This window comes from Lepidochelys kempii, chromosome 20, assembly GCF_965140265.1.
Source record: "Lepidochelys kempii isolate rLepKem1 chromosome 20, rLepKem1.hap2, whole genome shotgun sequence".
NCBI classification, from domain to species: Eukaryota; Metazoa; Chordata; order Testudines; family Cheloniidae; genus Lepidochelys; species Lepidochelys kempii.
This window is the reverse complement of record NC_133275.1, coordinates 13,179,046-13,206,395: the sequence shown is the minus strand read 5'-3', so window position 1 is coordinate 13,206,395 and position 27,350 is coordinate 13,179,046. Positions and strand designations below refer to the sequence as shown.

General features: G+C 54.7%; 1 protein-coding gene across 4 annotated transcripts in view; it reads right to left on the bottom strand.

The window, feature by feature from the left end:
• The window catches only part of PDE1B (phosphodiesterase 1B), a 148,949-nt gene that overhangs the window by 15,367 nt on the left and 106,232 nt on the right, over window positions 1–27,350 (bottom strand). For all 4 annotated transcript variants that reach the window (XM_073318684.1, XM_073318683.1, XM_073318682.1 and 1 more), the window contains 9 exons: window positions 13,835–13,948; window positions 10,603–10,785; window positions 9,995–10,061; window positions 9,186–9,302; window positions 5,470–5,610; window positions 4,506–4,606; window positions 3,345–3,470; window positions 2,516–2,617; window positions 1,101–1,221 (listed from right to left, as the gene is read on the bottom strand). In XM_073318684.1, the coding sequence (XP_073174785.1) occupies window positions 1,101–1,221; window positions 2,516–2,617; window positions 3,345–3,470; window positions 4,506–4,606; window positions 5,470–5,610; window positions 9,186–9,302; window positions 9,995–10,061; window positions 10,603–10,785; window positions 13,835–13,948 (1,072 nt within the window). The remainder of the gene's footprint in view (window positions 1–1,100; window positions 1,222–2,515; window positions 2,618–3,344; window positions 3,471–4,505; window positions 4,607–5,469; window positions 5,611–9,185; window positions 9,303–9,994; window positions 10,062–10,602; window positions 10,786–13,834; window positions 13,949–27,350) is intronic.

Below are 27,350 nucleotides of genomic sequence, written 5' to 3'. Positions count from 1 at the left end.
CGCTGTCGCACCCGAGGCCCCACGGCATCGCAGTCCCCACGCCGCTGTCACACCCCGAGGCCCCGCGGCATTGCAGTCCCCACGCTGCTGTCGCGCCCCGAGGCCCCGCGGCATTGCAGTCCCCACGCTGCTGTCGCGCCCCGAGGCCCCGCGGCATTGCAGTCACCATGCTGCTGTCGCGCCCCGAGGCCACGCGGCATCGCAGTCTCCACGCTGCTGTCGCGCCCCGAGGCCCCACGGCATCGCAGTCCCCACGCTGCTGTCGCGCTCCGAGGCCCCGCGGCATTGCAGTCACCATGCTGCTGTCGCGCCCCGAGGCCACGCGGCATCGCAGTCTCCACGCCGCTGTCGCACCCCGAGGCCACGTGGTATCGCAGTCCCCACGCCGCTGTCGCTCCCCGAGGCCCCACGGCATCGCAGAGTGGGATCGAGTGGGGGTGCGGAGGGAGTCAGGACTCCGGGGTTCCGTTCTCAGCTCTGCTACTGGCTTTGAGCCATGTTCCTTCCTCTCTCTGTGCTCCGCCCTTGCTGTCGGGGAACTCCATTATTTTGTGCAGCCCACAAGCTCCTTGGCTGGAAGAGGCTCTGGGCTTGGCTCTCTGCTGTCAGGGGGGCTGGGTTCGGAATCACTGCCCCAGCCAGAAATACCCAGCTCAGCAATGGCTCAGAAAGGCTGGTTGGTACTGCAGAGTCACAGGGAAGATCGTGCCACCAACAGGGCAACACGGGGGCAGGCCCACACTTGGGGGAGACCAAGGGGGGTCACAGCAGGGATAACTGAGCTTCAGTGCCTTACCTGGGGCCCTCGGGCTGTTAGGCTGCGTAAGGGAATCGTCCTCCCCTGGCCAAGAGGAGCCGGTTCGGGGGAAGCCTGATCCCACTCTCCACCGGCAGCCTGGGTATGGACTCTCCCTGGCAGCGGGTGACACTGAAATCACTGGGGATCTCTCCCCTCCTAGGACAGGTTCCTGAGACTGCAAGCTCCTGGGTCCCCTGAGCTGCTTCTGACCAAGGCCTGGAACCCCATGGGCTCATCTGGTTTTAAAGGGAGCTGGGAAGAGCTGCAGGCCTTGGGGACCGGCTGAGCCTCCCCACGGTACCTGTCTGAAGAACTCCTCCATCAGAGCCTTGGTCCAGCGGCTGTGGACGCTCCATTGCTTGGTGGGGTGGCTGATGTCGGCTGCATGCAACAGCAGCGACAGCGCTTTCGATTTATCGATCCTGCAGAGGGAGGCGCAAAAGGCGTAGTGAGGGAGGGGCCCTGCTCTCTACCCGGCCTCCACCCAAGCACGGTCTGGCCCCACCTCTCTTCACCCCTGGCGCCCAGACACAGCCCAGCACACCTGGGCACAGAGTTGTGTGCACACCTGCACACAGGCACGTTCACACACACCCACCGCCATGCACAGACGCAATTCAGCTCAACAGTGTGCAGGCTATTACCATCACCTGCTCTGTCCGTCTGCATCTCCCCGGCCAGAGCCAGGGATTCCAGCCTCCAGCCGAGCTAGAGCAAAGCTTTTAGAGCCAGACTCCAAGGGTCCATCTAGGCTGCAGCGGGAGCCGTAATTCCCAGCTCTGATGGAGCTAGTGCGCTGAACACAGCAGTGTGGCCACAGCATCAAGGCAGCGAGAATACACTGCCTGAATACACACCCAGGATTTCACATGGGATTTTAGCCTGCACCACCACCCGTGCCACTGCGGGCACAGTGCTCTTTGTAGCATGTCATCTCCATCAAAGCTACCGAGTGTCCGTACACCCAAGCTGGGAATGACAGCTCCAGCCGCAGGACAGAGTGACCCCACATGACTGAGAATCCACTGCACCCCGGGGCCAGTCGTTCCAAGGGTTAATTCTCCTCACTTAACCTTTTGCACCTTATTTCTAGCCTGAATTTTTTGAGCTTCTGCTTCCAGCCATTGGATCGTGCTCTGCCTTTGAGTGCGAGATTAAAGAGCTCTTTGCTCTCAGAAATCTGCTCCTGTGTAGGGATTTACAGGCCAGGATCAAGTCAGCTCTTACCCTGCTGTTTGATAAGCTAAATAGATGGAGCTTCTTCCGTCTCGCCCCAGCAGGCAGTTTCTCCAGCCATTGAATTGTCCTTGTGGCTCTTCCCTGAACACTCTCCAATTTGTCTACATGGTGCATGCAGACACATGTACACGCACAGGCACATGCAGACACACGTCTGTGGACACGCAGGCGTGTGTGGACATGTGTGTGCGTACACATACGCACACAGACCTGCACAGCCAAAGCATGCGCGCACACACACACACACAATGCACACCCCCTGCCCAGCACACATCCCACTCCCAAAATCCACATGTGACACACACATTTCTGTCACCCACCTCAGCTGCACACAAAGCCACCCGTGCTCATAAACTTCCTACGTGCACAAAGCACCTGCCCCCCGCCCCCCGCCAACACCACCTCTTGCTTCCCCTTGAAGCAACACTTTCCTTCAGCGGCCTGGAAAGACACCTCCACCCCCACCCCTTCACTCACCTCTCCAGCTGCTGGAGGGAGGTTTTCATGGACTTGACCTGCTGGAAGTGACAGGACATGTCCGTGGCCAGGACCATCTCAATCACCAGGGACCGCAGCTCCCTGCCCCATGTGGAGAAACAGACATGTGATCACTCCTGTACAGCCAGCCACTCAGCCCGTTGCACACGCCCCACCCATTGCATTTTATGAACTGGCCCCTTTGTGGCTGCTCTGTCAGCACAACACAATGAACCTGAGCTGGCAGCTGCCCCCAGCGCTCCCCATTAAGAGGTCCCCCCCACACAGAAGGCTCGGAAATAGAGTTAGCAGAGCCTCAGGCTGAATGAGCTCCCTGCCCTATTCCCCACCAGGCCCTCAGCACCACCCTCTGTGCATGAATCTCAGAGAGACGTACCCCCATCATTAACCGCTTCCACCATGATGGGGTGCTTTACTGTTGCTCCGTGCTAAAAATCCCATCAGCAACTCACTAACTAGGCTTTTTGTGCTGTGTCTGTACAGTGCCAGCACACGGGGTCCTGCTCCAGGACGAGGGCCCCGAAGTGACACAGTAACTCAACTGATAAATCATAAACACGGAGGGGAGGAAGGTCCCCTCTCTGCCTCCGTTTCGATTTGGGACGGGGGGGCCGATGTCTGTATCTGCTGCCCAGTGTTCTCTGCGCTGAGCGGATACATATGATCATAGGCAGACACCTGCAATGTGCTCCCTGCTGGCCAGATGAGCAGCATGATTAGCCACTTATTTGCAACCCAGTGGCTCGCAGAAGTGAAAGGGACACGGGCTCTGGGGGTCCTGCAGAGGGACAGGAGGGCAGGGCCTTACACAAACTCATCCTTGGCCAGATTAATGAAGATGTTCATCTCGTCCTCCTGCATCATGCGGAAGACGGCGCTGATGTGGTGGTTCTCCAGCACCGAGCGGTCGTTGTACAGGATGGCGCAGTCAGACCTGGGACCAGAGGAGCCATGGCTAAGATTTGGGGCTGGGGAGAGGCCACCCCGGGCAGGCAGCCGGCTGCTATCACAACCACATCACTGAGAGATGAGTGAACCAGCACAGCGTAGATAAGATTGGGCCTGATTCTGCCCCAGAGCTCATGCTGGAACGGGCCCAATTCTTCATGGAGTGCAGACCAGGCCCAATCCTTCACAGAGCGCAGACCGGAGCAGGCCCAATCCCCCCAGAGCGCAGGCTGAAGCGAGCCCAATCCTCCCCTAGGAGCACAGGCTGAAATGGGGCGGAATCCCCCAGAGCGCAGACCAGAGCGGGCTGAATCCTTCCCCAGAGCACAGGCCGAAGCGGGCCCAATCCTCCACAGAGCTCAGGCTGGAGCAGGGATGGGCAAACTATGGCCCGCCAGCCATTTTAATCTGGCCCTTGAGTTCCCGCTGGGGAGCGGGATCTGGGACTTGCCAGCGCTCCAGCTGGGGAGCAGGGTCGGGGGCCGCTCCACGCAGCTGCTGGAAGCAGCAGCATGGCCCCCTCTCCGGCTCCTATGCGTAGGGGAAGCCAGGGGCCTCCACTCTGCATGCTATCCCTGCACCAAGCGCCGCCCCTGCAGCTCCCATTGGCTGTGAACCGCAGCCAATGAGAGCTGCAGGGGCGGTGCCTGCGGATGGGGCAGTGTGCAGCAGAGCTGCCTGGCCATGCTACTTGAGGTAAGCGCCGCCCAGAGCCTGCATCCCTGAGCCTCTCCCCATGCCCCAACCCCCTGCCCCAGCCCTGATCCCCCTCCTGCCCTCCGAACCCCTGGGTCCCAGCCCAGAGCACCCTCCTGCACCCCAAAGTCTTCATCCCCAGCACCACCCCAGAGCCCGCACCCCCAGTCGAAGCCTGCACCCCTTCCCGTATCCCAGCCTCCTGCCCCTGCCCTGATCCCCCTCACGCCCTCCGAACCCTGCGGTTCCAGCCCAGAGCACCCTCCTGCACCATTGGATCCCGGGCTGGAGGGGCCGTGCCATGCGCTGCCACCTGGGCACTCACTTGGTCTGAATGTGGAAGCTATTGGTGGTGCCCGTGTGCTCATAGTCGTGGATGGCAGCTGCAAAGATGATGGCCAGGACCTCAATCTCCGTCAGACAGTGCTGGGGGGCAAAGACGCTGTTAGTGCCCACGCGGGGCCCTGCCCAGCTCAGCACCCTGGCCTGTCCCTGGGCAGAGGTGCAGGAATCACTGCTCCTACATAACCTGGGGGGGGGGGGGGAAGGTTGGCAGCAGGCACCTTAATATAGTGACCCCACTATATTAAGAGTCCCCACTATATTAACAGTCCCTCCAGCCTGTTCCTGACTCCTTCTCAGGGGCTGCAGCCCAGGCTATGCTGGCAGCAGGGAAAACACAGGTGCCAGGTGCAGGTGATGGCTGGGCTGGGCAGGAGGAAGCAGCCAGGGCCCGCCCAGGGAGCTGGGAGAAGGAGGGCACTCAGGTCCATTCACCCTCCTGACGCTGGGCTGGTTTCTCCACCTGCCTGTTTCTGTGATGGTGGAGAGGCCGCTAGGGTGCGCTGTGCTCCTTGGTAACAATGCAGCCCCTTGCACTGGAACCAGGGGAACCAGGCAGCTCTTACATGGGTTTGGACCAAGACGCAGATCCCAGTACCCCCAAAATCTGGGGAAGTGGTGCTGGATCTGACCCACTCCCAGCCTGGGCCCTGACTCTAAAACTGGCTGAACCAAACTCTGGATCCCCACAAACTTGGGAAAGAGCCAGGACGGAGCTTCCCCCTCCCTGTCTTGTGCAACTAGGAGCTTGGAGCAGCTGCTGCTGAGTGCTGTGGGAGATCCCCTGCCCTCCACCCGTGGGCACCAGGGAGGAAGTAGTAGCATGCCCTGATCGTCCCACCTCCCCCCATTAGCCACCAGCCAGTGGAGAGACCAGACCGTGACCCCTCAGCATGAACCCAGGTGAGGGGCCCTGGACACAGCGAGCTGGCACAGCGCCCACATACCACCATGCCAGTGCGCAGCAGGAAGCAGTGCACAGTCTGGGTCACGTCAGCCGCATGGATCTGGTTGTGGTAGGGGTTCTTGTATTTCCCATAGCCAGCCTCCAGTGCGTCCAGTAAGGTCATTAAAAACACAGTGGGGATCTGCGGAGCAAGGAGACGGTGGTCAGGCTGCAGCACCAGAGCCCTGAGCCAGCAGCATGCAAGCTGGGCGCCCCTTGTGCGCTGTGGGGGTATCTGCCTGCCAGAGAGGGCTGCCAGCCTGTACTGGAGCCAGAAATATCACCACGTAATAACCCTAGGGGCAGCCAGGAAGGATTGATGGAGAAATTGAGGCACGGAAACAGCCAAGTGACTTGCCAAAGGCTGCCCAGGTGGGAAAAGGACTCAAGCACTCCTGGCTCCCAGACCTGTGCTTGTGCCACTAGGCCACAGACCTCCGAGCTCCCCCCAGGGCAGTGGCCTGCTCTCCCACTGTGGTTTTGGGGGATCTTGTTCTATTTGCTGATGTCAGACGGGCTCAGGCCTCATCCTGCAGGGACTTACTCACTGGAGTAACTGCTGCTGCTCCCATGGGTAAAGCCACATGTGTCTTTGAGCAGTACCTGCAAAGAGGCCAGGGAGTGAATGGGCCCCAGGACTCCCCCAGCCATTGAGGGGCTCCATGGGGCCAGGCTGAGGCTGAGGCCCACAAGCAGGGGGCAGCCCTGCCCTGCCTGTTCTATGGTATTGCAGCTGCCCGAGAGCTGCATGGTCCAGGGATCACCACACTGCCAGCCCTGTTGCCAGAGCCCTGCCATACGCAGAGGGCAGAGAGGAGACAGGGGGTGGATGTGCTGTATGTCTAGTCCCGACCCTGCTGTGAGTGGGGAGAGGAGCATCACACCTGAGTCCATTCCCTCGGGGGCAAAGGAGAGTCTGCTCCAGAGATTGGCATGTGGAGACAGCCTCTGCTTCTGCTCCCCCTCGCCCGTCACAGCCAGTCTGACACCTCTGCTCTCCAGCCAGGAGCAGTCAGTGCAGCACCCAGCACAATGGGCTCTGACCCTGGATTGGGCTCCTTGGTGCTACCATTTGGGAAATCAACAATATCTAGACCAACACACTGTCAGAGCTTCCAGCCTCCTCGGGCCACCACACCCACCGTGGCTGCAGAAGGGAAGCACCAATCTGCTACGCCAGGGTCCTTGACCTATATGCCATGACTGTGGTGCCTGTGGGAAGGTCTCTGGGACTGGGGCTCGACTCTGCTCACAACAATCTGGAGCAGTGCCAGCGACTCCTAGCAGATGTACGGCAAAGAGCAAAGACGGGCACTGGAAATCGGGCCCTGCAGGGCACTTGTGCTGCCCAGCGCAGCACCATGGACTCCTTTGCCCATTGCAGCCCTGTGCCCACTCCAGCCCCTCCCACCCAGGCACCCAGACAGGGCTGGCTCGGAGTTTAGTACATCTTCTGCCCCACGTAATCAACACTCGGGCAATAACCGTGGCAGCTCTTGGCACGTGACCCCTGCCAGAAGCCATTTTGCCTCAGGGCAGCTCCCTGTACCCAGCCTGGCACTGAGCAGCCAGGACCCCTGAATGAGCCTGGGTCACTGATGTGGACAGTCTCCGTCTCTAGGTCCCTGTATGGCAAGGCGTCCCAGCATGCACTGCTCCATGGTGCTGTTCCGTGCACGTCTCCTGGGTGCGCTGTCCCTGTTGAGGCACCACGGGTAGCTGCCCGGATTTTCCCAGCATGCACTGAGGCATGCACTCAGGCAGTGTGTCTGGGGTGGATGCGTGTCATGCTGCAGCAGGGACATGGCTCAGACATGTTGATTGCCACCTTCTCGGAGGAGTTGGGCACCGGTTGTTTGCATGGATGGGCCAGTGCCTGAGATGGCCCCTTTCAGCCATGTTGAAAAGCCGCCAGGGGATGTGATCTTGGGAACCACAGACCCCTGCCTTCCCCTTGCTCTGTGGCTCTGCCTGGAGCAGTCCCAGAGAGCCCATTAGCATCTCCTTCCTGCTAGAGCCCAGGAGCTCCCGATCCCCCCATCAGTCACCAGCATGTGGGTGGGAAAACACCCTGCGTGTGGGCACCACAGCTCAGCCCCAGGCAGCGATGCCAGCTTGTGCAGGGGACCAGGGAGCTGCCCCCAACCTGTCTCAAAGGGCTGGGGCACTGACCTGGGGAGCTGGCTCACACACCGCTCCCCACGCTCCTCAGGCGGGATGCTGACGGAGCCCCCTGCTCTTGCAGTTTGTTCCATGGTGTGAGATACATGTGTTTCTGCTGGGACCTTGTTTTATTGTTTCACAGACGGGATCATTAGATCATCTAGTCTCAGCCCCTGGGCAGCACAGGGCAGGGGATTTCACCCAGACACCTGGTACCAAGTCTAAAGACTTGCGCTTAATCAAAGCAGGTTTGGCCCCAGCAGAGAAGAGGAGAGACCGAGGTGCCACCAATGCCCAAGGCCCCTGCCATGGCAGGGAGTTGATTAGGTAGGATCTGCCCAGATGATCCCAGCAGGTGATCCCTGCTCCCTGCTACAGAGGAAGGTGAAAACCACCAGGTTCCTGCCAATCTGACCTGGGGAGAAAATTCCTTCCCAACCCCAAAGCTGGCGACTGTGTGACCCTGAGCATGTGAGCGAGATGGGTGCCTGTGTCATGCCTGGACAACGGAGAGCATTGCGGAGAACGGGAAAAGCAAGTAGGGCTGTTCACACAAACCTCATCCCCATCAGTTACTGTCAATGGGTGAACATAACCGGCCCCGCAAGGGAGCGAAGAAAAACAGTCAATGCTTGGACAGACATGCACACCTGGGCACTGACATGCACACTCAGACACACACACGCCCCGACACGCATGCCCGGGAACACACACGCACAGACATGCGCATGCAGATCACAGGCATGCATACTCCTACGCCAGACATGCATGCACATCCCTACTCATGCACACACGTGCAGACTGATACACATACGTGTGCCTATGTAACCCAGGCCTGCTGGGAGTGGCACTCTGTCCCCCTCTAGTGGTACCTAGCCCAGCTAGCGATTGATGAGTCTGCTACCGCCTTGGCTAAGAGCCACAAGGTTTTTAGTTCATGCGGTAGAGACTCATGCATTGAGCTCCAGAGGTCCCAGGTTCAATCCCGCCCAGTGTCTGAGGGCGTTACACATACACACGCACACACATACCCACCTAAGCCTCTGTGGAGCCGGGAAGGTCGCCGTGACCTCTCCATTCAGCTGGCTTAGAGAAAAACTTAGGGGATCTCTTCTCTGCAAGGCCCAGCCCTTCCATTGACAAACAGAGGCCGGCACCCAGCCCCAGGAATGGGTCCAGGGCTGCTGTGACCACACCGGGCCTGTTCGGGTGCTGGCTCTGCTGGCCACACCCCTGCACTGTGTCCCCCAAACCTCCTTCCCAGCTGAGTGCTGGGGACAGATCTGGGCTGTGTAGAGGGTTGGAGATCCTGGTATCACTCATGGGCTCCTGTTCTACTACCCATTGGATCTTCCAGCCCTCTGGGGCTGAGTGGGCAGGAGGCTGCTGATGGGGCATGATAAAGGGCAGGAGACTGGGTTGGGGGCAGCTGATAGGGCTTATGGGGCGGGGGGGCTGGTGATGGGGCCTGGTGGGGACAGGGGGCTGGTGATGGGACATGGCGGGGAGCAGGATGCTGGTGGGGGGCGGGGGAGAAGGTGGCAGGCTGCTGACCTTGAAGCGGCTGTTGAGGTTGTGTCTGGTGAGCAGCTCAAAGACAATGGTGCGCAGGGCGTGGTCCTCCGTCACCCTGTTCAGCGCAAACACGTCAAAGCACCACAGGTCCAGGGTCTGCGGGAGAAGGCAGAGCGGAAGTCACACCTCCGCTCCGTGCAGCAAGGCTGGGGAGGGACAGGCAGCTTGGCGCAGGGCCGTGGCAGGCAGGGGGCGCACTGCCTGAACCAGGCTGGGAGGAGCTGGCATAGGGCTAGGCTGGGTCCCATTCCAGGTGGCAGAGTTACATCCAGGGGGCCTTTGAAACACCCTGTATCCAGCACAGGCAGCATGAGCTGCGAATGGGTGCAGGGGCAAAGCGTCTGACCTAGGGAAGCAGGACAGGGAGGGGCACCGACACCCCAGCTAAGGGTAGGAGGGGGTTGTGCCTGTGGTTGTGGGGGGCCCTGTCCATCAGCCTGGTGCAGCCCTGCCCAGCCAATACATGTCACATGTCACAGGAAGAGGTGATGGGGATTTTCAGGTGCTGGGAGGGGACAGCGCTCGTGTGACACAGCAGGGCTGGGCCGGGTGACCCCTCCCAAGCAATGGGCATAGCAATGCAGCCTTCGTGGGGCCAGCTTTGGCTCTGCCAGCACAGGGCAGAGTCATGCTCGGCTCTGATGGCCACAGGGAAACAGGGGTGAGCAGCACAGAGGATGCCAGGCTGCCACCGGCTGCAGCCTCCGCCCCCATGGGAGCCATGGCCCGTCTCACGGGCAGGGTCAGGGGCATGGGGAGCAGCAGGCACCTCCCCTCCCTGCTGTTACCTTCAGGCAGTTGATGACAGAGGTGGAGTAGTTAGGTCCCACGGCTGTGTACGTCCGGCGGAACATCCTGCGGGGAAAGGGAGCAGCAGGTGAGACTGTGGCCCTGCTCCCCATTTGCCAGAAGAGGGTGCTAAGGCAGGTAGCCAGCCCAGAGAGGCAGATCCCCTGCCATGAGAGGCGAGGGGTGTGTGTGATCCTGCTTGAGCCTTCCCCAGAGTCTCAGAGCACTCAGCAGACATTCAGCCTCATTCTCCACTCCCACACCCAGTGTGGGGAGCATCCCTGGACACAATATGGGAAACTGAGGCACAGAGAGGGGCGGTGACTATACTGTCTCCCTTCCCAGAGCCAGGTATGGAACCCAGGAGTCCAGACTTCCTGCTCCCCCACTCTAACCACTAGACACTCTTCCCCTCCCAGAGAGTCCTGGCTCCCAGTCCCCATGCTGAAATCACCAGATCCCAGTGGCCTCCCAGATCCAGGAATAGAACCGAGGAGTCCAGGCTTCCAGCCCCCTCCACCAGGCAGGGAGCTTTCTCCCTACATGCCAATACAGCACCCTGCAAACTCCCCGTAGACAGCCCCCGCCATGCCCCCCAGCTCCGAACCTCTCGACGAAGATGCCGGCCTGAACAGCATGGACAATGCTGCGGAACTTGGGCTTCTCCTCAGAGCGCCGGCCCTTGGCACGGGTCTGCTGGGTGAAGGTGGAGGCCAGCCAGTCCCGCACCTCGGACGGCACTGCGTCCGACTTGATCTCCTGCAGCTCATCCTCTGTGTCCAGGATTTGCCTGAAACGGAAACTGCCAGTGAAGCAGGAATGGACACGCACCACCCCCCACGCTCCATCCCTCTCCCCTCATATGCCCCTATCAGCACAGCATCCCATGCCCTATACATGCCACTTGCCATCCTCCAATATGCCCCTGTCAGCATGGCATCCCATCCCCTGTATGTCCTCCTCCCATATACCCCTGTCAGTATGGTAGCAGATGACAGAACAAGGAGTAATGGTCTCAAGTTGCAGTGGGAGAGGTTTAGGTTGGATATTAGGAAAAGCTTTTTCACTAGGAGGGTGGTGAAGCACTGGAATGCGTTGCCTAGGCAGGTGGTGGAATCTCCTTCCTTAGAAGTTTTTAAGGTCAGGCTTGACAAAGTCCTGGCTGGGATGATTTAGTTGGGGATTGGTCCTGCTTTGAACAGGGGGTTGGACTAGATGATCTCCTAAGGTCCCTTCCCTTCCAACTTCTTTGATTCTATGATTCATGGCATCCCATCCTCTGCACAAACGCCTCCCATATACCCCTGTCAGCATGGCATCCCATCCCCTGCATGTCCTCCTCCCATATGCCTGACAGCATGGTATCTGATCCCCTGTATCTCCTCCTCCCATACACCCCTGTCAGCATGGCATCCCATCCCCTATGAGATGCTGGCATATCTTGTGCCAGCTCATGTCAAGGCGCCATGTCTCAACTGGTTTCAGAGTAACAGCCGTGTTAGTCTGTATTCGCAAAAAGAAAAGGAGGACTTGTGGCACCTTAGAGACTAACCAATTTATTTGAGCATGAGCTTTCGTGAGCTACAGCTCACTTCATCGGATGTGAACTGAACTGAACACTGACAACTACGTAGCTGGAACCAGTCTGGCTGTTGAGGTTGTGTCTGGTGATGTAATATTAAAATAGGTATTAGAATTATAAGAATTTGTTTAGACTTTATGAAACACTTGTGAGTTGCTGTCTGCATTAATCTCACTTACAGCATCTGTATCCCATTTGGTCTGTAACTGTTAATCACCAGACAGGAGAGAAGCATTAAGGAGAGTGTAAATACAAGTCTCCAACAAGAGCTGAAAGAAAAGGAGTACTTGTGGCACCTTAGAGACTAACCAATTTATTTGAGCAAAGGTGCCACAAGTACTCCTTTTCTTTTTGCGAATACAGACTAACACGGCTGTTACTCTGAAACCAACAGGAGCTATTAGCTCCTGCCCAACTAAGGAGGCCCATCAACACTGAATGTCAGAGGACAAAAGGCTTTGCTGATTGCTCTCCCCCACCATGAGTTCCTCCCAACAGCTGAATGTACAACTTCATGCAGAAGGGGGAAAGAAATAAAAAGTGCTAACAAGGAGGAACTGTATCTTTTGTATTGCTTGGACTCTTGGAGGCAAGGATTGCTCGGCAAAAGATCCCCAGTTGCTTAGCCTTGGTTAGCCCAAAAGGACATATGAGCTGCACATTATAGAAGTGTCTATTACCTTTTGAAATTTAAGATCGGAACGCATTTGTGTATGTTTTTCTGCTTTAACCTTGTAAATAACTCTTATTTTCTTTCCCTAGTTTATAAATCTGTATATAGTTTAGTATAGAATTGGCTACACGTGTTGTCTTTGGCGTGAGATCTAAGGTGCTACTGACCTGGGGTAAATGGTTGGTCCTTTGGAACTGGGAGTAACCTGACTATTGCTGTGATCCTTGGTGTAAAGTGTTAGGATATAGATATTCAGGCCTGTCTGTAAAGGCCTATCATCTAAGAATTTAGGTGTATTCTTATCACTTGGCTAGTTAGAGGTATAAAAGAAAGAATCAAAATCACTGTCTGCCAGTGTAAGGTCCTTCTCTTACTGTGACAGTCTGAGGCCCTGTTCTTAGGCTAAGGCCTTTGGCTAAGCAGCAGAGGCAGCCATAAGCTAGGAAGCGAACAGTCACCTCTTCACATTCCCAACTAGTCACATTGAAATAAGGTGCTATTGGGCTGTCAGGCACTATCAGGACAGGATTGTATTCCTATCACCTCCAGAGAAAGGGAAGTGCCTAGAAAATGTAAAAGGAAACTTAGTTTGATAGCATCCTGTCTGGCAAGAACTCACTTATCAATAGCTGGGATGTGAAATCCTCACTTCTGTATTGTTTTGTCATTATAGTTCCCACTTTGCTATTGTTTGTCTGTATAATCTCTGTCTGGTTCTGTGATTGTTTCTGTCTGCTGTATAATTAATTTTGCTGGGTGTAATCTAATTATTGTGGTGGGATATAATTGGTTAGCTAATCATGTTACAATATGTTAGGATTGGTTAGTTAAATTTCAGTAGAATAAGATTGGTTAAGGTATAGCTAAGAATATTACTATATAAATTAGGGGCAAACAGGAAGTAAGTTGGGATTCGAAAATAAGGAAAAAGGAACTTGTATTTAAGCTTGCTGGAAGTTCACCCCAATAAACATTGAATTGTTTGCACCTTCGGACTTCAGGTATTGTTGCTCTCTGTTCATGCGAGAAGGACCAGGGAAGTGGGAGAGTGAAGGAATAAGCTCTCTAACATAAGGGACCATCCGTCACAAAGGCAGGCTGCCCTGCATGGCAAGACAGATCAGAGTACCGAGAGGGACTGTCTGTGACTCTGTGGTTAGATTGTTACATTGCCTGAGGAGTTTATACTTGATAATTGATTGGTGAAATCTAAGCACAGAACTCACCAACAATTGGGGATTGTGTCCTGGTCCTTAACAGTCTGCCCGGAGGCTGGTACTGATGCTCTTGAGCCACTGCAGGACAGCTTGACACCCTATACTCTTCCCCTCCATCTCCCAGGCACCACAGCACCCTGTCCTCTATGCACCCCCCACACTCCTGTCAGCACAGCACCCCATCCCCTATATACTCTCCCTCCATATGCCCCATCAGCAAAGCATCTAATCCCCTATGCACTCCCACCCACCCACCCCTGTCAGCAGGGCACCCCATCCCCTATACATCCTCCCCAGGAGGGAGTGTCCCCCATACATCCCCTAGTGTCCCCAGGGGGCACTATGGGGCAGGCACACCCCAGCCTACCTGGTCTCATCGATGTAGACGGCCTCCAGCAGTGAAGCTGTGTACTCCAGGTTCTTCTTCAGCTCCTCGATGTTCACCTCGCCATTCTCCAGCTGCTTCACCATGTACCTCAGCCTGCAAAACAGGACAACCCTGGGTCACCCCTTGCCTGTGCCAGCACCCCCTGCCTGCCATGGGGGGAACTGCTGCATGGATCTGTCAGGGCTGGTGCACTGCCCTTCCCTCAGCACACACACACCCTATCACAGCCCTGGCACTCACTGACTCCTGCCAGTCCACACAGGGACAGCAAGAGCCCTGCTCACCTGTTGAAGGGGAAGCCCTTGGAGCTGGTATCTGAGCCACATTGTTGCTTCTGTTGTAGCCAGACTCCCACTGCTGCACACACACCAGAATCAGCAGTGGGGACAGACCCTGGAGCTTCAACCTCTGCCAGGGAGGGCAGTTAGCAGCCAGATCCCACGCTGGAGGCCTGTTGTCCTGCTCCTGCTGCCAGCATAGATACGTGTCTAGATGCTGCACAGATTTTCATTCCAAGACATACATGCCTGTGCTTTGCCCTAGGGCTAAGCGTCGGTGCTGTGCTGAGAACCCACCAGCTTGTCTCAGCCAGCTCTCCAACGGAGCACCACAATCAGCTACTAGCACACTGCTCTCCCTATCTACGGCCATACAAACCGCAGGGGAGCTTGGTTATCTAGTGCAGTGACCCATCACCCACATATGCTACAGAGGAAAGTGCAAGAACCCCGAAGCAGGCAGATGTGGGGTAATCTGCCCCAATGGAGAGCTTATCCCAATTCTGACCAGTTACAGATCAGCTAATGCCCTGAAACAGGAGGTTTATCTCCCTTCAAACACTGTTTGCATCAGCACAAAGCCTGGCAGTTCAGGAACCACGCACTCAGTGGGATTCTGTCTTTCTGTGTGCTGCCCCTTTAAAATTTTCTGGCACTTGCTGCCATCTGCTCGAGAGCCAGCTGCCATTCTGTGCTCTGATCAGTGCAGATTGTTACAGAAATTCCACGCACCTGTGCACAAGTGTTCTGAGAGAGAGAGAGCAAGCATCAGAGGACTTTACTTTTGTGATTTGTTCTCTTATTTTGTTACTTTCCTTTGATCTAAAATAAAGGTGATTCCAATTGGAAATACAAATAGCTTTCACCCAAACTTTAGGGGTGGTTTGAAGGGGAAACAAAGTTAATAGATTGGAAAAGTCCCATGCAATGGATTTTGTTTGCAGTGGGAGCAGTAGGAATCTTTGTTTTGGCAGGAGATGAGAGCTTTGCTCCAGCAGACTCAAGAACCTAGAAATCCCTTGTCATTTGGGCTAGTGCAGCGGTCCTCAAACTGTGGGTCAAGATCCCAAAGTGGTGCCAAGTTCATTTTAATGGGGTCGCCAGGGCTGGCATTAGACTCACTGGGGCCCAGGGCAGACAAGCAAAGCGTGAGCCCCACAGCCCAAGCCTGAGCAATTTAGCCTGGTGGAGCCCCTTGTGGTGTGGGGTCATATAGTCATTTTTGTTGTCAGAAGGGGGTCGCAGTGCAATGAAATCTGAGAACTGCTGGGCTAGTGTATGGGAATAATGGAAGTGAAACTGATTACAACAGGAGTTGGCTGCCTAAACACCTTTAAAAATCTGGGCCAAAGTGAACCAGAGCAAGGTTGCAGCATGGCCAACCCTCCAGCATTCATGAGTCAGCTCTCAAAAATCATGAGATTGGCTTTACAATTCTGGGATTTTAAAAAAATGAAATTTCGGGACTTTTTTTGCCCACTGATTGAGGACAATTGGGTTCACACTCGTGTCACAGTTTCAAGATTTTCTCCACAATCACGAGGGAGAAAAATATTTTATTTTAAATAAAAGCTGATATTCTCACATGATCACTTGACTCCGGCAGCTGGAGCTTCAAGAAGAACAATCAATACCATGAAACTCAAGATAAAATCACTTGCATTGGCAGCATCGATTTTGTTTCACTTTCCCAGCTGAGTGAAGTGCAAAATGAAGCAAAGTTAATCAGCAGCGAAGTAAATTACACTCGTCAAATTCATCCTGTTTAATTATCTCAGGTTTAAATTGTTTTAAATAGGATTCCCATCCAGCTAATTACACTCACAAACATCAGATTCAGACCTCGAGGCAGCCTGGGTTATAACATCAGGCTTAAATTGCCACAGATATGGGGTGACTCCCTTTTTCAGAGCCTGACTTACATATGAAGCTGGAAACCCCCAGCTCCCCTTGGCTTCAGCTGGAGATTTGGGGGTTGAGCAGAGCATCCCTACAAATCAGGCCCTGAGGTGGGGCCTTCCAAACCAGCAGCCCCTTTTAAAATGTTTGGCATTCACTGTGAAATGCCTCACAGGGTGGGGTGGCTCCAGTTGATCACTGCCTACACCCCATGCAGTGATTGACACCAGAGTGAAGGGTGCTCTGAGATGGTACATTTCACACCCAGGATGTGCCAGTGCAAATGACATGCAGAGGGTTATACTCTGGGCCCCATATGGTCTTGGGTTTTGTGCAGTTCTTTTATTCCCTCCTCGCTCTCTCTGGTGAGAGCAAAAAGAAAAGGAGGACTTGTGGCACTTTAGAGACTAACAAATTTATTTGAGCATGAGCTTTCGTGAGCTACCGCTCACTTCACCCGCATCCGATGAAGTGAGCTATGAAGTGAGCTGTAGTTCACGAAAGCTTATGCTCAAATAAATTGGTTAGTCTCTAAAGTGCCAAAAGTGCTCCTTTTCTTTTTGAGGATACAGACTAACATGGCTGCTACTCTGAAATCTGGTGAGAGTGTTACTCTGCAGGTATTTCCTTGAAAGGCGACGAGCTAGAAAAATAGGAACAGATCTTTATTTTTGCAGTGGCTCTTTAAACCACCGTGATCCTCCTTTGATGGATGGCAGTGAAGCTCTCTCTGTGTTCTCTCACACCCGCACACACTCCCCTGCATCCCTAAATTACTCCTCCTCAGATTAAGAGTTGTCACTCACTTTGGAGTTTCTTTAAATCAAAGCCTCTTTCTTGTGCTAATTGAGTTTCCCAAAGAACGGGGCTGCCTCTCTGGTTTGTATTTCACAGGCCGGAAGGGACAGGTTTGTGTGCTTATCTAAGGAAGCCATCCATGCCTGACTACAGATGGGAGCTGGAATTACACACTGAAAGAATTCCCAGCTCTGTGCTCAAAGGCCAGTGGGTCTGCGCTCCCAGCTAGGCATCTATCCTGCTGGGACTGGATGGGGGAGGGGTGCAGGCTCCTTGCCAGCTGCTCTCTACACTGTTGACTGTTCAGTTCACTGTTCTAGCTGAAGCCGCAGGGCTCAGGCTCCTGCTGCAGCAGGCCGCCGTGGGTGGATCTGTCCCAACGGGCCTGGGGTTTTCTCCTTTGCTGTGACGTTTATGAGAGCGAGGCAGTGAGGCGCGGAGGCAGGCCCAGCCAGCATGTTGCTGAGAACTTGGACCTTGGATTGGGTAGAGGGAACCACAGGTTCTGTCTGCAGCCAACAGCCTCAGTGCAGTGCACAGGTGAGCCTGGACGACTCTGCTCCTGCCATCGGAGCATCAGGCTCCTGCAGGCAGGATTTGTGCTTCTCTAACCCACCACTCAGGATGGCGCTTTCTCCCCAGTGTGGCTGGGGCACAGATAGAGGCTGGGGAGCCGGATGCAGCCTTGGTTAACGGAGCAGGGCCTGGGCAGTTAGTGGCCTGTGCTTTTAGGGGTGCCATGTTCCATGTCTGCTGCTCACAACCCTTTTCCTCCCACTCAGGAAGTGATGGCACCTGGAGCCATCGGGACACGTTGCCTCTGGGAGGGACTGGCGCACTCAGCCAGGGCCCGCAGCTCAGCGGGCAGCGGCACCGTCTATCTCGGAGCTCAGTGAGGCCCCAGAGCAAACCCCGCCCCCGCAGCTCCCCAAAGACCCCCTGCCTGGTTTTCACACTGCCATGCTGGCTACCAGTGACAAGATTTAATGTGCTGTGCTCCTTGTTTGTTGTTACCTGTAGCAACTGCTGGGAGTACAGCTAGCCCTTGCTGGGTCCTGCCCCAAGGGCCAGGTCCTCAACCTGCCAAAACCTTGGCAGCTCCTCTTGGAGCTAGGGTCCAAGACACAGGACAGACAGAGGCTCACCAGCAGGAAGGAGTGAAGAGTGGAGACTGGGGCTATGGAGGCAGGAGCTCCTGGGAGGGGATGGTAGGGGGCTCCTAGGAGCTGGTGGGCACAGGGACTCTGGGGGAGAAATTAGCTATAGTCGGCACTAGGATCCTTTCTGTTGGTGTGGGGGTGGCCTGTCATCATTTTTTCTGCCTCTTGGAGGTGGCAATCCTAGTCCCAGGGTCTCGGCTGGGGTTTGCCCCGTGGCCTGATGTCCAGCTCTAGGGACTGAAGCCACAGAACATGGGCAGCATGGCTGCAGGCTACCCCTGATCCATCGTGACCCCCACAGACCCAGGGTTGGGTGCAGCTCTGCCTCTGGGGGGCCCTATTTGAATCTTAGCTTCTTTGTTGAGACAGCCAGCAGTAGGCGTGGCTTCGTGATGGGGGCTAAGAACTCAGCAGCTCATTTCACTGGCCAGTCCCAAACTGGGCTGGATTTGGTGTGAATGGTGCCTGGCCCATGAGCTGCCCCTGAGAATACTGGCCCCCTTTGTGACCAGGCACCTGGCAAATTGCACACAGACACCGTGCCACAGCAAGCTGTGAACTGACACACAAACACCCCCCCCCCCCGCATGCTGGCCGCTGATGGGATCCCAGAGCTGAGTCCACCTGGAGTCATTCCGAGGCAACGTAATAATACTGGTAGATGGAAATGAGACCTGGCTCCCATTCGAATACAAGGCTGGAATCTGATTGAGGAGCCCTCTTAATGCCATTTATATGATGAACAGCCTCTGATGGCTTTTCAGATGCCGGCAATTGGATTAACGCCTCCGTATTCAATCAGAAATCCACTCTGCCGTGACAAGGCACGCACACGCACACTGGCACACAAGAGGTGCACACGCGTGCACACATGCACTCACACAAACACACTTATTTTGCTCTCCAGTCATTGGCGTCACTTTGAAAGCGGTCGCACAGCAGAACGTGAGGCGCTGCCTGCACCGTCCTCTGGGTCAGGGAGTGCCTGGGCCCTGCTGGCGAAGGAGGAGCAGGAGTTGGAAAGCAGCAGGGTCACCACACAAGTCCCACACCCTGCCGCACCCATCACTGTTCTGGTGCTAGAATCCCGCTCGCCCCCAGGAAGCCCCAGGAAGCCCCTGTGTTGCGGGAGGCACTTTCAGACTGACAATAAGGCATCTATTCCACTGCCCTCTGCTGCTTCCCAGCTCCCTCCCTGCCCTGCTGTCTGCAGAGCCCCAGCCAGCACCTGCCCCCTCTCCTCCCGAATTGCCTGGGGGCTGGGAGCTTTGGGCTGGGAATGGACACCATGAATTCTCCAGAACAGACTGGGAGACTTCGCTGCACCTGGGCATTCACGCGCCCGGCAAATGATAGAGGGGATTGTCTGTACCCAGCCCCAGCCAATCCTAGCAGCATTGTGGCCCTGCAGGTGTCCCATGACAGCCAACAGCAATGCCTGACTTTATAGCACAGGCAGAGCAGAGCTTGGAGAGTGCTGTCTAGTGGTCAGAGCACAGGGCTGTATAGAAGTCTGAACAGCCAGGTATCACAGTGATGGATGAGACAGATGTTTCTTAGGGAGCAGGATATCTGCCACCCTAACAGCCTCTTGCAAGTTGAGGGCAGCTAGAAGTCAGTCTGCTTCTCCAGCCTGGCTGTTTTGTACCTGACTGTGGCCATTACAATTGCAATCACAATAATTACCGGAACACTTATTTACATTCCATTACACTTCACAGGCGTGGCGTTCTCCTTAGGCTCTAAATGACCCAAAAGCTCTGACTGAAAGCAATGGAGAATTCCCCAGCCCCCGCCCCACTGAGAACCATGGGAGCTGCTGGGTGCTGAGCACTTTTGAAATCTGGCCCATAGTGTCTTTCACCCAGAGTCCCATGGGCATTTTGCATACTCACTGCAAATTTAGACAGAGAAAATACTTCACTCAGCACTGAACTACAGTCGCTTCTGGGGTGGATCGTCAGCTGTTTAACAGCACACTGCAATGCTGCATGACAGCCCAGAGGAAGAAATGACAACAGCTCTTCATGACTTTGGCAGGGCTGGCCCTATGATTTGCAAGGCCCCAGGCTGCTGGTAGGTGTTTGTGTGTGCATGTCAATGGCTTTGTGTGCACACAGGGAGGGGTGTCTGATCTCAGACAGCAAAGACAGATTTTTTAAAAGGTATTTAGTTGCCTACAGATACAAAGGTCTGCAAGTGGGTTTGCAGAAGTGCCTAGGTGCCTAGCTCCCACTGAAATCAAAAACACGTCCGAAAACCCTACTAGGCACCTAGCTGCATCTTTAGACAGCTAAATGCCTTTCAAAATCCGGCCCTGCATTGCACCCCAGGACCCCAGGGCCTTGCATGAGGGAAGATGGGGAGGCCAGCCGCATCGCTCTCAGTCCCACTGCAGGGGAAGGGGCTTGTCGGATTCCTTGGCTGCTCAGGGTGACAGCAATGGCTCCATGACGACAAGCTCAGACTATGCAGAACAAAAGCTTCACAGAGTACCCAGAAACAGCTGGGCTGCATTCACACAGCCATCTCAACACCTCTGGGATTTCCCTCCACGGTAGGGTTGCCAACTTTCTAATTCCAGAAAACCAAACACCATTGTCCCGCCCCTGCCCTGAGACTCCGCCCCTGCCCCACCCTTTCCCAAGGCCCCACCTCCCACTCATTCCATCCCCCCTGCCTCCTTCGCTTGCTGTCCCCGACCCTTGCTCACATGCTCATTTTCACTGCACGGCCCAAACAGGCATATTTATTGTGTTGACAGAAGTATTTTCCTAACTTCAGGTTTTATTGCTTACAGGACGCTAGAGCTGGCAGCAAAATAGTCAAAAAGGGTAATTTTTAAAAAAATGAAATTTCACAAAGGTTTTCATGATTCTTTCCCTCATCGGTGTCGACCACCCCACCCCGTTTCCAACTCCTTCCCCAAATGCCCACCCTGGCCCCATGTCATAAATATAAAGGGAAGGGTAAACACTTTTAAATCCCTCCTGGCCAGAGAAAAACCCTTTCACCTGTAAAGGGTTAAGAAGCTAGGATAACCTCGCTGGCACCTGACCAAAATGACCAATGAGGAGACAAGATACTTTCAAAAGCTGGGGGGAGGGAGAAACAAAGGATCTGGGTCTGTCTGTGTGGTGCTTTTGCCGGGGACAGAACAGGAATGGAGTCTTAGAATTTAGTAAATAATCTAGCTAGATATGCATTAGATTATGATTTCTTTAAATGGCTGATAAAATAGCTGTGCTGAATGGAATGGATATTCCTATTTTTGTGTCTTTTTGTAACTTAAGGTTTTTCCTAGAGGGATTCTCTATGTTTTGAATCTAATTACCCTATAAGGTATTTGCCATCCTGATTTTACAGAGGTGATTCTTTTTACCTTTTCTTCTATTAAAATTCTTCTTTTAAGAAACTGAATGCTTTTTCATTGTTCTTAAGATCCAAGGGTTTGGGTCTGTAGTCACCTATGCAAATTGGTGAGGATTTTTAGCAAACCTTCCCCAGGAAAGGGGGTGTAAGATTTCGGAGGATTTTGGGGGGAAAGACGTTTCCAAATGGACTCGTTCCCAGTAACCGGTGTTAGACGTTTGGTGGTGGCAGCGAAAGTCCAAGGGCAAAAGGTAAAATAGTTTGTACCTTGGGGAAGTTTTAACCTAAGCTGGTAAAAGTAAGCTTAGGAGGTTTTCATGCAGGTCCCCACATCGGTACCCTAGAGTTCAGAGTGGGGAAGGAACCTTGACACCCCGTCTCCTTCCCTGAGCGCGCCACGTTCCCACTCCTCCCGCTCCCTCCCAGAATGTGCTAACGCTGCCAAACAGCTGTTTGGTGGTGGCCGGGCAGGAAACGCTGGGAGGTAGGCGGAGGAGTGGGGACACAGCGCATTCAGAGGAGGGAAAGGAGGCAGAGGAGGTGGGCAGGGTGTGAGGGGAGCTTGGCTGCTGGTGGGTGCAGAGCACCCACTAATTTTTCCCCATGGATGCTCCAGTCCCGGAGCACCCATGAAGTCAGATGCCTATGCTTTCCCTCCCCTCTTCCCATTTTTTGTAACTAGCTCCATGTTTTTATTCACTAAAGGTATTGTAATTTTATTTGTGGAATTAGGACCACACATTATCACAACTGCAATGGGTCCATTAAAGGCGCTCTCCTGAAGCCCAAATACAAATCCATAGAGCACAACCACAGAAATGCACCCCTGTCCAGATACCTATATAAATAAATCTGTAGAAACTGACTCCCACCCCTACATGCAGATACACACATGTACTCATGTGTACACATCTAGCATGCACTAACATATATACTTCCACATTATTTATTAGGACAATTGTTGTTTAGTGCCTAGAGACCCCAACTAAGATCAGGGCTCCAGGGTGGTAGGGTGGTAGGTGCTGGACATACACATAAAAAGAGAGAGTCTGCAACAAAGAGTTTATAATGTAGCTAGACAAAGGTGGGGAGAAATGTATGATACATTGGCTCTTCTGCAATTACTAGTCAACAACATTCACTTTTTAAGAAATAATACATTTCTTTTAGAGTTCCCTTCTCTTTTAAAAACTTGTTATGAAAAAATACACATATATTTTATGTCATATTTTTTTTGTGCACAAGCCAGCAAAAGGAATAACAATTGAAGAGTTAGTCTTCAAATTTTATTCACACAGGCATACACACATGTGGCAATACATGCACCTCCCTACACAAACAAGCACAGTCTTTTACACGCATACAGTGCGTGCATGCACAGACTTGCCTACGCAGAGATACCTTTTCATACACTTTTCCAGGGGCTGCCTAAATCAGTGCTTTTCAAACTTTTTTTCTGGTGACCCATTTGAGGAAAATTGTTGATGCCTGCAACCCAACAAAGCTGGGGATGAGGGGTTTGGGGTGTGGGAGGGGCTCAGGGCTGGGGCAGCGGGCTGGGGTGAGGGCTGAGGGTAGGGCTGGGGGTGAGAGGTTTGGGGTGCAGGAGGGGGCTCTGGGTTTGGGGGGGCTCAGGGCTGGAGCAGGGGGTTGGGGTGCAGGAGGGGGTCAGGGCTCTGGGCTGGGGGTGCAGGCTCTGGGGTGGGGCCGGGGATGAGGGGTTTGGGCTGCAGGAGGAGGCTCCAGGGGCTGGGAGGGCTCAGGGCTGGGGCAGGGGATTGGGGCACGGGGTTGGGGCACAGGCTTACGTTGGGCAGATCCTGGTCAGCGGCGCAGCGAGGGTGCAGAGGCAGGCTTCCTGCCTGTCCCGGCACTGCGGACTGTGCTGCGCTATGGAAGTAGCTAGCAGCAGGTCTGGCTCCTAGGCAGAGGTACGCAAGCGGCTCCGTGTGGCCAGGAACTGGCCAATGGGAGTGCAGAGCCTGTGCTCGGGGTGGGGGCAGCATGCGGAGCCCCATGGCCCCCCTGCCTAGGAGCTGGACCTGCTGCTAGCTGCTTCCGGGGCGCAGTGCGGTGTCGGAACAGGTAGGGACTAGCACCGCTGATGGGACTTTTAACGGCCCAGTTGGTGATGCTGACCAGAGCCATTGCGACCCAATGTCTGACATTCCATGACCCAGTTCTGGGTCGCGACCCGCAGTTTGAAAACCACTGGCCTAAATCACCCAGCTGGGAAGGGAGGAGGGTGGGCTGGAGAGGAAAAGATGGGGGTGGGGGTGGGGGTGGAAGAGAGAGGATGGGGAGGGAAAGAGGCCAAGGATGAGAGCATGGTGGGGATGAGAGGAAGGAATGGGGGGGGGGTATGTGTGGTGGATGGGGATTCAGGGGAAGGCAGAAGGCTACAGGTGCATGAGGATGTGGGGGGCACAGGGGTGTATAGGGACATAATGGTAGTGCAGCAGTGTATGGAGGTGAATGGGGTGCAGAGGTGTGGTGTGAAGTACATGGGGGTGGTGGCTATGGGAGGTGGAGAGGATGGGTGGGAGAGCACTGTAAGGAGTACAGGGCTGAGATGGGTAGGTGTGAGGGACAGGATGGGATGGGGAGGGATGCAATCACGGGGAATAGGGATGAGGGGGTGCGATGGGGAGGAAGCATGTGGTCGCGGACACCCCCCGCAGCCCCTGGCAGCCCCTAAGGCTAGGAGCCGGACATGCCGGCTGCTTCCCGACCTGGGAGCCGCGTGGTCTGCGGTGCGGCGGCTAGCAGGGAGCCTGCCAGCCCCGCTATCATGCGGCGAGAATCCGACATTCAACAGCCCAGTCAGCAGTGCTGACCAGAGCAGCCAGGATCCCTTTTGGACCGGGTATTCCAGTCCAAAGCCGGACACCTGGTCACCCTACTCCGCAGTCAGCCAGTCCATGTGATGGCCATTCCCGCACTGTGAACAGTCAGTGACCCAGCTGAAATATGTGTAGGTAAATTCCCATAGAGTGGAATCGCACTGGGGTGTGATGGGGGTGTTCTCCCCACACCACCCTGAAGGGGTAAAATGGCTTCGAATGGGCTGCTGACAGGATGTGCCTCACCTGAGTGAGGTGTGGGCTGGCTATACAGCCCTGACTGGACCCGAGGCCCAGCTAGGCTTGTACAAAGCCAGGGAGAGGAGAGCAGAAGGGGGCTGCACAGACTCTCAGCGTGGAGAGAAAGGAGAAGGAAAGAGCCTAAGGGAAACAGCAGCAAGGGTGAGACCGCAGGGGCTGGAGCTGCCAAATGTAGGGTCCTTAGCTGTAACCCACTGTAGGGGGCAGGCCTGGGTTTCCCTCCCGGCCACTGGGGGCTGGAACGGACTGGAGGGGTGGACTTTGTTTAGAAAGACTTTGACAGCCCAGAAGGGGGGAAACTCTAGTGATCTGCCAGCGGGCCAAGCCACGCAGAGGAAGCGCTGTAGCTCCTGGGGCACAGTGAGAGACTGGGACACGGGACGGAGAAGCCGCAAGACAAAGCATCAGACCAGTGGTGCGCTAATCCCTGGATGAGCCACAAGTGAAGTGACCCCAGTGACACCTGCGCAGAGGCCTGAATGTCACTTGAGCCCTCTGGGTTACGTGGTGCTAGGGCCGGATTTAGGGACCAAGGGGACCGCTTGGGGCGCTGGGCTTGGGGGGCGCTGGGTTTGGAGGCTGTTTTTGTTGTTAGCGTCAAAAGGGAAAATAGAATGTCTGAGATCAAGTTTCAGGTATTTCCTATGTGGATTCCTTTTCCACTAACCTGCTAGAATGTTCCAGACCTTTGTAGAATCTTGTGGAACCTTCCAGACTTTGAGAATGACATTTTCCTTGCTTTTATATGCTTATATATGGCATGAATAAGTACAGATTTACAGCTCCTAGTGTGCAAATCTTATATGACAGGGATCAATCATGCATGCAAATTGTGCATTAAAGTCATGAAATGGGCTACAAATGCAATAAGAAATAGGAGGGCGGGCGGGAGATGCTCCTTGCCTTGAGCACCATTTGGTCTAGGGCCGGCCCTGCCCGGAGCTGCCACCCACGGGAGGCCGGGGTCAGGTAACCCAAAATGAACAGAATCACGAGGATCCAGGTCTGCCCACAGAGAATTCACAAATGGGAGAAGTGTCCAGGTCTCAGGAACCTCCCCAGCTGCAGACTCCAGGGACAGAGGGCAGCCCTGCGCGGCTTAACCAGGGCGATTGGAATTAAACAAGCTCATAAAACAATTACAGGAGCAAAGAGATGGGCTGCTTAGTGTCAAATTATGTTACTGCTTCCCTGCCAGCCCACAGGCCCAGAGCAGGAAACTCTGCTGCCATCCAGACAGCTTCGCAGGCTGCTCAGTGGGGAGAAATGTCCATTCATCAGAGATGTAAATGGAGCTAGAGATCCTCACTACCTCAATGGTCTGGGCTTAGAAACTGTGGCCATAGGCATCACTGAAATGCCTCACAGAAAGCATGAGATTGCTATGGTGCATCTCACTCACCCCTGGAACATGGGAACTGCCATATGGGATCAGACCCCAGACTCCAGCTGGGCCACTCCAATGTCCTGACTCCAACAGGCCCTGCACCAGATGCTGCTGAGAAAGGTGTGAGGACCTCGCAGTGGCAGATGGAGGATAATCTGCCCCCTATTAAGGTTTCATCCTGGTCTCTAATAGCTAGCGATCAGCTGAAGCCCTAAAGCAAGAGGTTTAATTGCCCTTCCAGAATGTTTGTCGTCATTAATGATGATAACCTGGGATAGTTTTGTTATTCTAGAAATGTCCAATCCCTGTTTGAATCTTGCTAAGTTCTTGGCCTCATGACTTCCTGTGGCAGGGAGTTCCACAAGCTAGTTACATATGTGAAATGTGCACCATCTGCACTGTTTCCAACCCCTTCTCCAAACCCCTCTCTGCCACGATGCCTGCAAAAACCTTGACAACGGCTACGCAGCTGGTATGCTGTGACCACAGACTGTCATGCTGACCAGGATCCTCTCATTGCTCCCTTATGGTCCCTGTCTGCCTCTCTGTATTCACCTGTTGTGTCTTGTCTTAGACTGTAAACTCTTAAGAGGCAGGGGCCATGTCTGTCAGGTGGAACAGGGCTCCTAGGTGCTACCATCATACAGATAACAAATAAGAACAATACCACAGAAGATGGCTAGATTGGGTACAGCTTTTGTCTCAGGTACTTGTGTTCACCTTGTGTCCAGCCCCGGAGCACCCATGGAGTCAGCACCGGTGCTTCATCGGTCTACTACAGTAGGAGAATTCAGCCCTACCTGAGATTCGCCAGTAGTGGACGCTGCAGGGTTAGACAGGGCTCAGAGCATCAGGCCACCATGATCAGAATACCTCTGCCCCATTTCAGAGCCTGTGGGGCTAGGTTTGTATGGAAGGGGATGTGTCTGAGCTGGCAGGGGTTGGGATGCAGAGGGGTGAGGGACCCTGTGGGATTCTGAGCCAGGATGGGGGGGCGAAGTGACAGGGGGGAGTGGAGTCAATAGGGGAATGAGGGTGGATGTGGGAGAGCTGGGGGGATGGTGGTGTAAGAGCTGAATTGGAGAGGGAAGGTTAGGAGTGAGCAGTGAAGGGGTGACAGCAGGGATCCATGTTCCCGGTACAAGCAAGTGTCCCAGTTTTCCTTTCTGAAGTGGGAGCCCCCTCTGCCCAGCTCCAATCAGCCTCCTGTGTCCTTCAAGCAAAACACTTCCCTTGACACACACAAACACACGCACGTGTGGCACCCTAGTTTTACAATATGAAAATGGAATCAACCTGAAGGAGGGGTAGCGGGGGGATCTGGCCACCTGCAGCCCCACCAGGCATCACTGACACTTGCCCACGGCCACATTCTCTGGCGCAATGCTGAATGTGGTTTGTCCAGGTCTGAGCTGGCAGCCTGACCGTGAGTCACTCAGGAGCGATTGCTGAGAAGTGTCCCGATGTTGCTGTGCACACCCAGCTAAGGCGCAGCTG